The sequence below is a fragment of the Nicotiana tomentosiformis genome, chromosome 5, assembly GCF_000390325.3.
Source record: "Nicotiana tomentosiformis chromosome 5, ASM39032v3, whole genome shotgun sequence".
Taxonomy (NCBI): Eukaryota; Viridiplantae; Streptophyta; class Magnoliopsida; order Solanales; family Solanaceae; genus Nicotiana; species Nicotiana tomentosiformis.
In genome coordinates this window covers 98178178-98191336 of record NC_090816.1, presented here as the reverse complement: position 1 = coordinate 98191336, position 13159 = coordinate 98178178, and the positions used below count along the sequence as shown (strand labels likewise).

The 13159-nt window shown below is 37.3% G+C and overlaps 1 protein-coding gene across 1 annotated transcript; it reads right to left on the bottom strand.

Annotated features, from left to right (window-relative positions):
• Nucleotides 1-3045: 3045 nt before the first annotated feature.
• LOC138892852 (uncharacterized) lies at nt 3046-3693 on the bottom strand. The gene has a single exon (XM_070176599.1). It carries the CDS (start codon nt 3691-3693, stop codon nt 3046-3048), a length of 648 nt encoding a protein of 215 aa, XP_070032700.1.
• Between the last annotated feature and the right edge of the window lie 9466 nt (nt 3694-13159).

Genomic DNA, 13159 nt, shown 5'->3' with positions numbered 1-13159 from the left:
TAAAATTGTAAAGGGACATGATTCACAAATAGTCCTTGCTTTCTCATTTGGTAAAAGGCAATATATTTTGCATAAAAATTATTTTTCCAACAATATTATTCATTTTGCCATAGTTAAATTATTGTTTACATTAAGGTTTATTATTGCTTGAAGGGGCGTAGGATGCAGTATTTGACGATCTCGAGTCGTAGCAGTAAATAGATGTTGGAGAATTACCCATTTTATTATTAGATTATAATATTAAATTGCACTACATGTCATGTTAGTGGCTATTTCAAATCCAAGAGTTAATTAAATTTGTTAATCACTATTATGTAGCTAAATAAGAAGTTAAGAACTACTGTCTTCGATCTACCATATTAGTCGTTTTGATAAATTGAATTTGTTTCAAAATATTTAATGTTATAAAAACCAAAAATATATCGTTAATCACTTTTTCAAATCTACTTATTATTCCAATAAAGTGCGATGTTTAAGGAGTGGTAAACGAAATTTTAGATAATTAATAATAATGTGATTAATAAGTTGACTATTAAATATCTTCTTACATTGTGTATAAAAACTTTAAAAGACAAATAATATGAATAGAAAGTGGTTTGTTATAACTGGAACCTTTTCGATGTTATTCTCCACTTAGGATTTGTTAGTTTGAGTGCATGTATGGATTACTAAAGAACTTGATTCTTTACTGTGTTCCTTAAGCGTAAAGTAAATAAGCAATAAAATGAACACAACGATTTTTACGTGGAAAATCACCCGGCTCAAAAAGTGCAAAACCAACGACCTACTACGTAAGATTTTCAACTCCAACTCCGCTAGAACGATGAGCCAAAATGTATCAATTACAAGACTGTAATTCAATACTCTCCAGTACTCCTACTACTCCTATTTGATTCACAAGTTAATCTAACATGTAAAACACTCACTCCAACTCAATAATTATTAATGACACTTGATTACAACTCAATTTTCTAAAACACATTCACTAGATTAATTCAAGAAGAATACGATGTAAGTACTCGACTCAAGTAAACGGCTTATGACTATTTTAGTTGATATGTAAAAGGATATTTCAGAAGTCCAAAGTTGATCATATTTAAACGCTTCAACTTGAGATCTTCTAGAAGTCCGATTCATAGTTAGCTTCCTCTTTGATAGGACTCCTATTGTTCCAAGGATTCCATAAGCTTTGGGACTTTTGTCTTTGACTGAATTATCTGTATCTTCTTGAGCAATGACCCTTATCACATATAGCAGCCTTCATCCACCAAATTCGGACCTGGATAACTTTATGATAAAGTTATTGTCTTGTACAGACGTACAAGTATCAACATGTGGAACTGGTCCTTTATCCTGAGGAGCTGGTTCTTCAGAACAATTAAGCAGTTACGTTGAGGACCTGGTTCTTTGAGCATTTAGTCATATTTTGTTAATTGTCAAAACTTTAAAACTCAAAAAATTCCCCCTTTTTGATGATGACAAACTTTGTATACGGCAGAACTAGGTAATCATATCAAAAAACCAAATAAACAAGTGACAAGTATTATTGACAAACATGTATGTTCACACAACCTTCTAACCTTATATTTCCCCTTTTGGCATCATCCGAAAAACACAAAACAAATGTTAGACATTAAGCACATAATGTAAGATTCAACGCCAAGTAGGCTACAACACAAGCTTAAGAAATATCAAGGCAAACAGATTAGGCTGATGATCCAATATAGTACAAAGTAGTAAAGCAGAGCAAGAGGAGATATTTAAGTAGTAGAAAAAAATAAACTAAGCATACTGCAAACTACTAAGACTATGACAAAAGAAGGAAAAACAAGATAAGGGATCACTGGAATAGCAAAAGAAACTAAGGACAAAGGGAAGGAACATATTCATGGGTGAGAAGCAGAGGGGGTCGAAGCTTTCACAAGGGTGGCAATCTATTGGGCATGAGCCTCACTATCGCTTTTGAGCTCTTCCCTAAATTGTCTTGTTTCCTTTCTCAGCTCATCATTGTCTTCACGAAGCTTAGCATTCTCTTCAACAGCCAGCTCCAACCTCTTACTGAGCTCTGCATCCCTGCTGCTCCCAGGTAGAATAGCAGATCATGTGGGTCCTCTAGCCATGATCTCCTCATAACCATACTGCTTGAGGGTAACAGCATCCAAAACATCATTGTGGTTTCCAAACTTAAGCTCAGGTAAGGCAATATTGAGCTTATAAAACAACTTAGTCAACGTGAAACCATAAGGCATAGCATGCTTAGGTTTGGAGGTGTCTGCAGCTCTTGCCATATGCTGAATCATCAAACTAGGAAGATTGATAGCTCTACCAATGTCAAGCAGTTCCATCATAGCCATGTCCAGCAGAGTAGCTTTATGCCTTCTCTCAGACCTATGAAGGATGCAGGAGTTTACAAAATGAAATAACAACTTGTGGAAGGGAGTCATATCAGTCTTGTACACCTTCTGGGAAGCATCTAATTAAACTTTTGAGAAAACTTCCTCAGCATCAAACTCCATTTCAAATCACCCTACCTTACTCTTGACTACCTTCCCATCGTAGTTGAAATTTGCAGAGAACTCCATCATAGCAGGAACACATACTGGGGGGAAGGCATTGACAAATATGTGCTTCCACCCATGTAGCTCAAGTTTTTCAACCAGTTGAGCCATACCCTTCTCATCAATGTTCGCAAGAATCTTCCCATTTAGCACTTTTCAGTTCCTGAACTCAGTGAGTCAACTGCACCTGGCACATTCTTTCTTGTTTTACCCCTACTAGCCCTTGCAGAAGGAATAGCAGTTTTTGTAACTTTGGCAACCTTTCTATTTGGTGTAGATGATTTAGATGGCAAGGCAGAATCAGATTCATTTTCTCCATCCAGCTTAACAACAGGTTCCATAATTGAGACCTTCTTCATTGGCTTCTTTGCACTTCTAGACTCCTTAGTTACTTGTGCATCAATAGCCTTTCTTTTACTCCTTGTAAGAGAAGTCCTGGCAGGAGGAGCCACTACTTTCCCTGTTGGGACTGTTGACTTTGTTGCTTTCACAAGAGTCTTCCTGGTTTCTTCCCTACCTCAGATAGTGGCATATTATCTCCATCACTGCTAACTTCTTCATCTCCAGCGAATGGAGTTAATAGAGACTCAGGTTCTTGAGCCTTTGTCGCTTCACCAGTTTCTTCTGAAAGGGATATGACAGTGTTCTCAATGGTCATGGAACCTTCAGATTCCTCACTCACATTCTCATCTTCTTCCTTACTCTCGTCATTACCTCCTTCACTCTCACTTACCTTTTCTTGATCCTCGCCCTCACTTTCAGAGTCATCCTCCTCTTCAATATGATTTTCTCCTTCTGCAGAATCATTAACGTGTTCACATGTCTTATCGTCTGTATTACTCTCCTTCTCATCTCCAGACGCTCCCCCATTCTCACTATTTTCTTCTTCATTGGCTATGTTTTGAGCACCATGCTCCTCATGACTGTTCACAACTTTCTCTTCTTTTTCACCCCCATCATCATCCTCATCCTCAGTCCAATTAAAAGATAGGCCATTAGAAGCCTCCTTTTGCACAGGTTCTTTACATCCTTCCCCCTCAACCATAAGCTCTATAGCAGTAGTATCCACTTCCTTCCCCAAATCACCTACACCCTTTTCTACAGTGAATTTCTCCACTTGTGGCTTCTCACACATGGGTGAGAGAGTATCTAAGAGTTCAGCATCTATAGCAGACACCAAAATATCTAATTTAGAAGGAGGATGTTATACCTGATCAGTAATGACTGGCATTGATTCCCCCTGAACCACATATTCTTTGGCTATTGTGCCTACCTGTGTAGCAACATCAGGCACTTTCTTGCAGATTTTCTTGGAGTGTCCTTGACCTTTGTTGACTTAGAGGCATTTTTCAGAGTAAGCTTAGGTGCATGGGTGGTTGGTTTTGGAGGATGGGGTATAGTGGAGGTATGGATGGTAGGAGCAGCAGGAACATGGAATGATAATGTAGGTATACTGGAGGATACTGAAGGAGAAGGAGCATGTGTGGGTGTGGGTTCCCTTGATGGCTTAGCACTTTTCTTCGATTTGGGCTTCATGATTTTGGGTTTTACTTCAGCCTTGGGTGATGATTTGGCTTTAAAGGGGATTTGACTGGCTTTAGGCATGGTGATCAGATGAGAGACTCGAAGAAGAGAAAGGGAGAATTAGATCTTGATAATTGCTCTTGATTCTTGCTTAGGGTTTGAGAGAAACAATGAGGCCTGAGAAGCTGATCATAAATGCCTTTTAAAAATATTACTCCTGATTTGACCGGAAGAGAGAAGGTGACCGAATTTGAGTTCTAATGGGACTTTTATAATGGTTACTTTGATTGTTAGGATTTCGGAAGAAATTGAACTCTAATTGCACTAGGGTTTCCCCTTACTCTTTGACTAGAAGTTGACTGGAAGTGATGCCAACGGAATTAGAATTCTGAGCATAGCAATAATTTTAGGATAAGTCCTAGTAATTTAAGACAGTATGGCATGTACCTGAGTCAAAGAACCAACTCCTTAGTTGTTTCTGCAATAAGGCCTCAGCATTTCATATTAGTATCATACAACACAGTTATCATCCATATTTTCCAAGCAAGTGTGTAAGCTTAATACAAACACAAAGCTAACAAACACATTGTACTTAATTATCTACATCTAATTATGCCTTTTCTAGCCAATCACTAGGATTCAACTTAGTGGGAGGAGTTGATTAGACCTAGTTCTAATCTATTCCTTTTAAAGTGATCTCTACTCAGAGCTTTAGTAAAAATATCAGCAATTTGATCTTCAGTTTTACAAAAGTTAATTGAGATATTCCCCTTTTCAACATTGTCTCTAAGAAAGTAATGTCTAATGTCAATGTGCTTGGTTCTTTTGTGCTGACATGGATTTTTAGCAATGTTTACGGTACTGGTATTATCACAGAAAATAGGAACACAATCAACAAATATACCATAGTCCCGTAGTTGTTGTCTTTTCCATAGCAACTTAGCACAGCAGGATGTTGTTGCCACATATTCAGCCTCAATTGTAGATAAGGCCATTGAGTTTTGCTTCTTGGTTCCCCAAGATTCCAGACAAGAACCTAAAAGTGAGTTATTCCTGAAGTGTTTTCCCTATCAACATGAAAACCTTCATAGTCAACATCAACATAACCAACTAGATCAAAGTTATACCCTCTGGGATACCATAGACAGAGGTAAGGGGTCCATTTTAGATATCTCAATATCCTTTTGACAACCTTCAGGTGAGATTCCTTGAGATTTTCCCGAAATCTTGCACATAACCCCACACTGAACACTATACCAGGCCTGCTTGTTGTGAGGTACAACAGTAACCCAATCATTCCTCTATATAGTTTATGTTCCACATTTCTCCCTTCTTCATCAAGGTCCAGCTTTGTTGCAGTTGCAATGGGAGTGCCAATGGACTTGGAAGAATCCATGTTGAACTTCTTCAGTAGTTCTTTGATATATTTATACTGATGTATCATGGTTCAAGTAGGTGTTTGCTTAATTTGTAGTCCCAGAAAGAAGTTAAATTCACCCATGATGCTCATTTCAAATTCATTTCCCATCATCTCAGTAAATTCCTTGCACATTGCTTCATTGGTAGCCCCAAAGATAATGTCATCCATATACACTTGCACAATCAGAATATACTTCCCCCTGCTCCTTAGAAATAGAGTGTTGTCTATCTTTCCTCTTACAAAGTTGTTGGCTAAGAGGAACTTTGAGAGTCTTTCATACCAAGCTCTTGGAGCCTGTTTCCATCCATAAAGAGCTTTATCCAGTTTGAACACGTAGTCAACAAATTCTTCACTTTCAAATCCATGAGGTTGTTTGACAAACAGTTCCTCCTTCAGATAACCATTCAAAAAGGCACTCTTTACATCCATCTGATATAAGGTGAACTCCATGTGGGCAGTAAAGGCTATCAGCATTCTTATAGCCTACATTCTAGCTACAAGTGTAAATGTCTCATCATAGTCAATGCCCTCCTCTTGATTGTATCCCTGAACCACCAGTCTGGCCTTGTTCCTTGTGATATTTCCTTGTTCATCCAGCTTGTTTCTCAACACCCATCTGGTACCTGTGACAGTTCTATTCTTGGGTTTCTGTACCAAGTGCCAGACCTTGCTTTTTTCAAACTGATTTAGCTCCTATTGCATGGCTATTATCCAGTCTGGATCCCTTAGAGCTTCTTTAATGGTCTTAGGTTCAACTTGTGAGAGAAATGTTGTGAGTGCACATAGATTTCTTAGAGAAGACCTGGTCTGCACCCATACATTGGGATCAAAGATGATATTCTCAAGAGGATGAGAACTTTTATGTTTCCATGGTTTGATCTGTATACCTAAAGAATATTCACCCGAGGAGTGACCCAAAGGAACATGTTCATTGGGTGTGGCTTCATTAGTCTGGTCAGCAGTTGGAGTAGTTCTTTCTTCTTCTTGTTCCTCATGATCACTGTCAATTTCCTTGTGGTCTTTGGATCCATCTTCATACTGAGGTTCAGATTCTTTTGTAACTCCATCACCACTGAATCCTGGCATAATCTTCATCCTGCAGTCCTTTCTCAACCATATTTTTAGATTCATCAAAGATAACATAAATATTTTCTTCTACACACATAGTTCTTTTATTAAACACTTTATAGGCCTTACTATGTGGAGAGTAACCCCAGAAAATTCTCTCATCAATTCTGTCATCAAAATTACCTAGGGGTTCTTTCCCATTATTATGCACAAAACATTTGCACCCAAAGGCTCTCATGTGAGTGATATTGTGTTTTCTTCCTCGAAGTAACTCATAGAGAGTTTTCTCAAGAATGGGTCTGATCATGCATCTATTTAGCAGGTAGCAGTATTAATTACCTCAGTCCAGAAACTCTTAGGCAGTCGACTAACAATCAACATGGTCCACCCCATGTCTTCTAAGTCTCTATTCTTTCTTTCTACAACCCCATTTTGTTGTGGAGTTCTAGGTGCAGAGAAATTATGGTCAATGCCATGTGAGCCACCGAACTCAAGGAATTTTGAATTTTCAAATTCAGTTCCATGGTCAGTTCTTATACTTTAATAAATTGCACCCTAGATTTTGTTGAATCATTTTAACAAATACACAGAAAACACCAAAGGTTTCATCTTTGGATCCTAAAAACAAAGTCAAGGTATAATAGGAGAAGTCATCAACAATCACAAATACATACCTATTACCTCCCCTACTTCTTATTCTCATTGGTCCACATAGGTCCATGTGAAGGAGTTCCAAAGGTTTAGAAGTACTTACAAACTTTTTAGATTTAAAGGATGACCTTACATGTTTCTCTCTAACACAGGCATCACACACCTTGTCAGAGGTGAACTCAACTTTAGGTAGCCCAAGGACCAAGTCCTTTGCTGGCCAACATGTTGAGTTGAGAAAGAATAGCATGTCCCAAACTTCTATGTCATAGCAGTGGATCATCTTCCACTACACTCAAGCATGTGTGCTCACTCTGGGGAAGTGACATAATCGATATCTTGTAGACATTGTTATGTCTCTTACCTTTTAACACAATTTCATCAGTATCAAGCTTAATGACAGTGCAAATTTTGAAATTGAATTTTACCTCATTTCCTTTGTCGCACATTTGAGAGATGCTAAAAAGATTGTGTTTAAGACCTACCTCATAATACACATATTCTATAGCATGAGAGAGTGACTTACCAACCTTGCCAATACATGTTATCTGGCCCTTTTTCTTATTTCCAAATGACACACTCCCTCCTTGGAAGGCTGTTAGTGAGAGGAAGTTTTTCTTTTCTCCAGACATATGTCTTGAGCATCCACTGTCTAGATACCACTCCTGATTGTTTCCTCTTACCTTAGCCTGCACCAAAATTTATAAGTTAGTTTTTGAAACCCAGACAAGTGTCTATAAAGTGTCCTACTTTTCCATAATGAGTGTACATATTATTATCAGAAATTCCTACATACTTTGGGTCAAACTTAGGGACAGGTTTTCTGTAGCCAATTCCATAGTTGTTAGAGCTATAGTTTTCATTCAGCCAATTCAAGGCATTAGAAGATCTATGTCATTTTCTTAGTCAAGAGAGTTCATAATTACTCTTTTCTATGTTTTCTTGCAGGACTTTATTTCTACATTCAGCATCATAAAGATTATCTTTAGCAATTTTTAATTCATTTTCAAGCTTATCCTGCAGATCACTGATTTTTCCTTTGCCATGTATATCAGGAGACTTCTCATTCCTAGAAGTAAGCTCAAGAACCTGGTTCTTAAGGTCCTTGACATGTTTCTCCAAATTAGCTTTGTCAGATTCAAGCTCTTTGACATCAAGTTTGACACATAAAAGGTTGCTTATTAGCTGATCATTTTCAGTACTCATTTTATCCATTTCATTCATTAAGGTCACAATTATGGCCATCAATTATTTTTGGACATAGCATGAATGTTCTCTTTCAAGTCATATATACTTACCTATTTTGTTTCATCTTTAGTTTTTGAATCACTCATAGCCATCATCCCTATCACTTCTTACTCTAATTTGGATTCTTCAATCGCCATCAAGGCCACTTTGATGTTTCATTTCCAAAGTCAGTTTTCAAGGTCCTACATATATCATGAGCAGAGATGCAAGAGGACACTCTGAGGAAAGTGTTTCTAGACAAGCTTCTGTAGAGCAGATCATTTGCTTTAGCATAGTTTTTGAACTAGCTGACGATCTTCTTCATCGTATTCCTCTTCTATTGTGTTGAACTTTTTACCTTCACTATCCATTTTAGTTGGTAGAATTTGTCCATGACTGACAATTACCCATAGGTCAAAGTCAGTAGCCTGAAGAAATGTTTCCATATGCAGCTTCCATTCATCATAGAGACTTATAGCCTCATCCTCTGTTACACCATGTGCGTCCCAAGGTGACGTAATGAATCTGAGTTTTTTTAATCATTATTTAAATGATTTTAAAGTAATAATATGACTATATATGATGTGTGGATAGAAAACATGAAGTTTTGGAAAAATCGAATTTAAGTTACGGAAAACTGACTAAGGATTTGCCTTGTAACAGAGCTTTTTGAGAAATATATTTTGTATGCTATATGAGGTGTTTCTAGGACATATTATATACCAAATTGAAGGTATTGGAATGTATTTTAGAACGCTCTTAACCGTTTGTTCATACGATACCCAGATAAAATGTTATAAGCGTTGGAAGAAGGCCAATCATAGGGTACCAAGTAGCACCTTTTTGACTTTTAAATAAATGAGATTTTTACATCCCATCTCGTCTCTTTCTCCATCTTTCGAGAGAGCTCTCCCAAATAACACCCCTAAATTTACTCTTAATCTCTCTGCAATATCTTCAAAAAAGATTATCATCCCGGGCACGGAATCAAGAAGCGTTAACATTAAAACGATCCCTATGACGTAAGTATCACTATATCGCCTCTCTTTTTCTTTGTAGTTTGAGTTTTGGAAGGTATATCATAGTTAAGAAAACTTTTACTTTCTGTATTTAAGTGTTTAAATATCAAGGAATATTGATAAATTCGTTTCCTAATAGTTAGAACTCACGGGACGGTGATCGGAAGCCGTGAGTTCGAGTTATTTGATTTGTAGTGGACTGTTTTGTGAGCTGTTTCATGTTGCCTTTCGGCTGTATATTTTTCTACTGTTTAATGAAATTTTGGAGGAACAATGGTGTGTAGAAACACCACATAATGACGGAATGGTGGGCTGGTCGTTCATCGTTACATTGTTTTTAGTTGTTTGACACTACTTTGGTTGTCGTTTTATGTATGAAGTGATAAGGGTGTGTGGGCTGTTTTGTGGTATATTGTGATGGAGATAAGATTGAAAAATTATGATTACATGTTGTTATTGTTATTTTCTTATTGTTGTTGGTATATAGTATTGGAGGAGGGCCTAGTTAAAGGGGAGATGCTGCCCAAATTTACGTAAACGAGCTACTAGTTTAAGTTGCGGACTTACCCTTTACTCAGAACTGATTTTGAATCTCCTTATGATGTGGTAGATTGGGTTTAGTTATTTGAAGAATTTCTTGGAAGGTATTAAAGACTCAACGGAGTTAAGGTATGTTAAGGCTATCCCTCCTTTCCTTTTGGCATGATCCATACGATACAAACGAAACAAGCAAATACGCAACTTTCATAAATGACTCTATTCATAGAAATACTAGGGATGTCTATATTCTTAATTTCCCATGGGTCTTATTATTCTATAATATGTTCATGGGTCTCAGAAAAATACGTAAGTTGATAAAGTTTATTTCATGATATTAATCAAAGGTATAGTGATCTTATGATATTTTGAGAAATCTTATTAACGTACTTCTTATGCATTTCATTCATGTATACATGTACATTGACCCATGACCAGAAGGCGTTATATACGCGTATATTATATATATATATATATATATATATATATATATATATATATATATGGGATATGGCAAAAGGTTACGGTATTATATATGCACCACCACCTGATCAGCTGGTATACATTGATGATTTCGCCCACAGTGGCTGTGATGATATGATGGAATGCCCTCAGAGGCTTGAAGATATTATGTACACATATACCTATGCATGGTATGGTATTTATACGCACATGCATGACATTATAAATATTCATGATTCACAGAGCTATTCAGAATTACAGGTTGAGTTCTTTACTCTATGTTTCTTTCATGTCTTTTTTATACTACTGTCATGCCTTATATACTCGGTACTTTATTTGTACTGATGTCCCTTTTGCCTGGGGAAGCTGCATTTCATGCCCGCAGGTTCTGATAGACAGGCTGAGAGTTCTCCTAGTAGGCTATCAGCTCAGAAGAAAGTGTTTGTGCACTCCACTTGCTCTAAAGTTGCCTATTTGGTCAGTATGATTTGAATATGTATTGATTGATATGGCGGGGCTCTGTCCCGACCTTTATAATATTTATATACTCTTAGAGGATTGTAGACAGATATCATATATACGGATACTGGTATGGCCTTATAGGCCAGTACGTCATATGTATAAGTCGGTATATCAAGTCGGGTCGCCCTATATTAAGTATTTCCTCATGTTTTATTCTACTTATCTCACGACAGCCTCTCCAACTCATTTACCTATGATAGTATGATACGAAAGATACGTTACGTTGATACTCGGTTGAGTAAGGTACCGGGTGCCTGTCGCCTCCCATCGGTTTGGGTCATGACAGAAGTGGTATGAGAGAAGTTCTATCCTAGGGAGTCTACAAGCCGTGTCTAGTAGAGTCTTGTTTATAGGTGTGTTGTGCACCACACTTATAAGCAGGAGGCTACAAGGAATTTAGGACTGTCACTCTTTCTTCTTACTCTAGATCGTGTGGTAGAGCTCAGCTGTAAGAAATTCAAATTCCTAAATTCTATTTTATTCGTTATACAACGATATCTATATCCAGAAAGGTAGTTGGTAAGAGATTGAATGTGGCTATGGAAGAGTTGAGTCAGAGGAACTCGATTTTGCATCATACTTATGATGAGTAAATGTAAGGTCTTCAGTAGATATGTATGTACTACGACGTGTGAGCCTCTTGATAAGGAGCCCTAAGGCATGAATATCTATCTACCCCTATGGTAAAACGTAACGAGAGAATCAGAAGGTAGATACAGGTTTCAACAAGTAAAAGAAGCTAGGTGAAAAAGGATACGAGGTACCCAGTTAGTGAAGATTATTTGTATTTACAATTCAGGTAGAGAAATATAAGCATTATGAGATACTTTCAACAATAACAAAGATATATTCACGTGACAACACCCATTTCAGTTATGCCCTGTGGGAGCTAACAGATATAATTTAAGAGAAGGATGGGATATCAGCATCCAGCTGGGGTTAGAGTAACCCAAAATTGTGGATGGATTATTATCATTAGCTCATATTTTTGAGGGATATTACAAATGTGGTAATGACTCCTTGTGAGACACCCAGATGGTGCACTCTAGAATAGTACAATCAGATATGAATACTAGAATGTTCAAAATTTCAGAAGATTGGCATTGGAATCCTGGAAGGGATAAATAGTTACCTTTGTATGGCTCTCGTCCCTAGTAAAGATAGAGTGTTAGGCGACCCGAAGAGCCAGTGAGTTGAATCAAGGGGGTCTAAAAGTGAAAGAATGTTTTGAAGAAGTTTTCATAATAAGGTGATAGACAGAAATATTAGCAGGAGAATAAGAAGAAAGTAAATGAAGCATTATGAGTAAGATGTGATAAATAGATGATAACGGTAAATCAAAATATGACAGGACTACAAATTCTATAGTCAAGTGAAGGAAAAGACAAGAAGTTACAAGCCTTGAAACAATAAAAGAGTATAAGCCATAAAGTCATGTCCCCATTTCGAGAAATGAGTTGGTGACTCGTACGTGATTACCAGAAGGAAAAGTTAGACCCTCGAAGTAATAGAAATTAGTATGGTCTAGTGAATAAGATAAACTGAACATGAATTCGGGACCGAAGGATTTGATAATAGTTGACATCGTGAGAATTTCAGAGATCGCATTCCGGCGATAATTGAATGGACAATAGAAGAATAACCTTTAAAGGTCATTCTGGAAGACATTTTCCAAAAACAAGCGATGTGAGCAGAGTTAAGCTTAAGGGATTAAGTGTGCCAGTTACACTAGGTGTCACCTTTGTGTGTAAGAAATTAAATTATCCCTGGTACAGAAGGGTTACCGCAAGGCAAGTAAGAGTCCGTGAAGATGTGAAAATACGCCAAATATGAAGAGGTGAAACATTTATAGGTAAATCTTCATAGCAATAAATGTTAGTACTCCTCTAAAGGGGTAATATGGTGTGATATGGTATTAAGTCGGAGTTATATGGTTAAGGTAACTATAGAATAGTAAAGGAAGAATGTGGTAGAAAGGCGAAAGGAATGAGATTGCATTTATTCAGATCCTACGGATATGATTCGACTCCAGAACATTGTGTAAGCATGATGACGGGGAGAGGCCGCAAGGGTTCCATCACTAGATGTTATTGATAAATAAGTGCAAATGAACACTGGATACATAAAAAGCCAGTGTGCGGGGTAAGTTAAGACAAAGATATAACCCAAAAGAG

Bases quoted from the DNA above. Each gene is read 5' to 3' on its own strand.
- LOC138892852 (XM_070176599.1), bottom strand. From the start codon at position 3,693: ATGTGTGAGAAGCCACAAGTGGAGAAATTCACTGTAGAAAAGGGTGTA.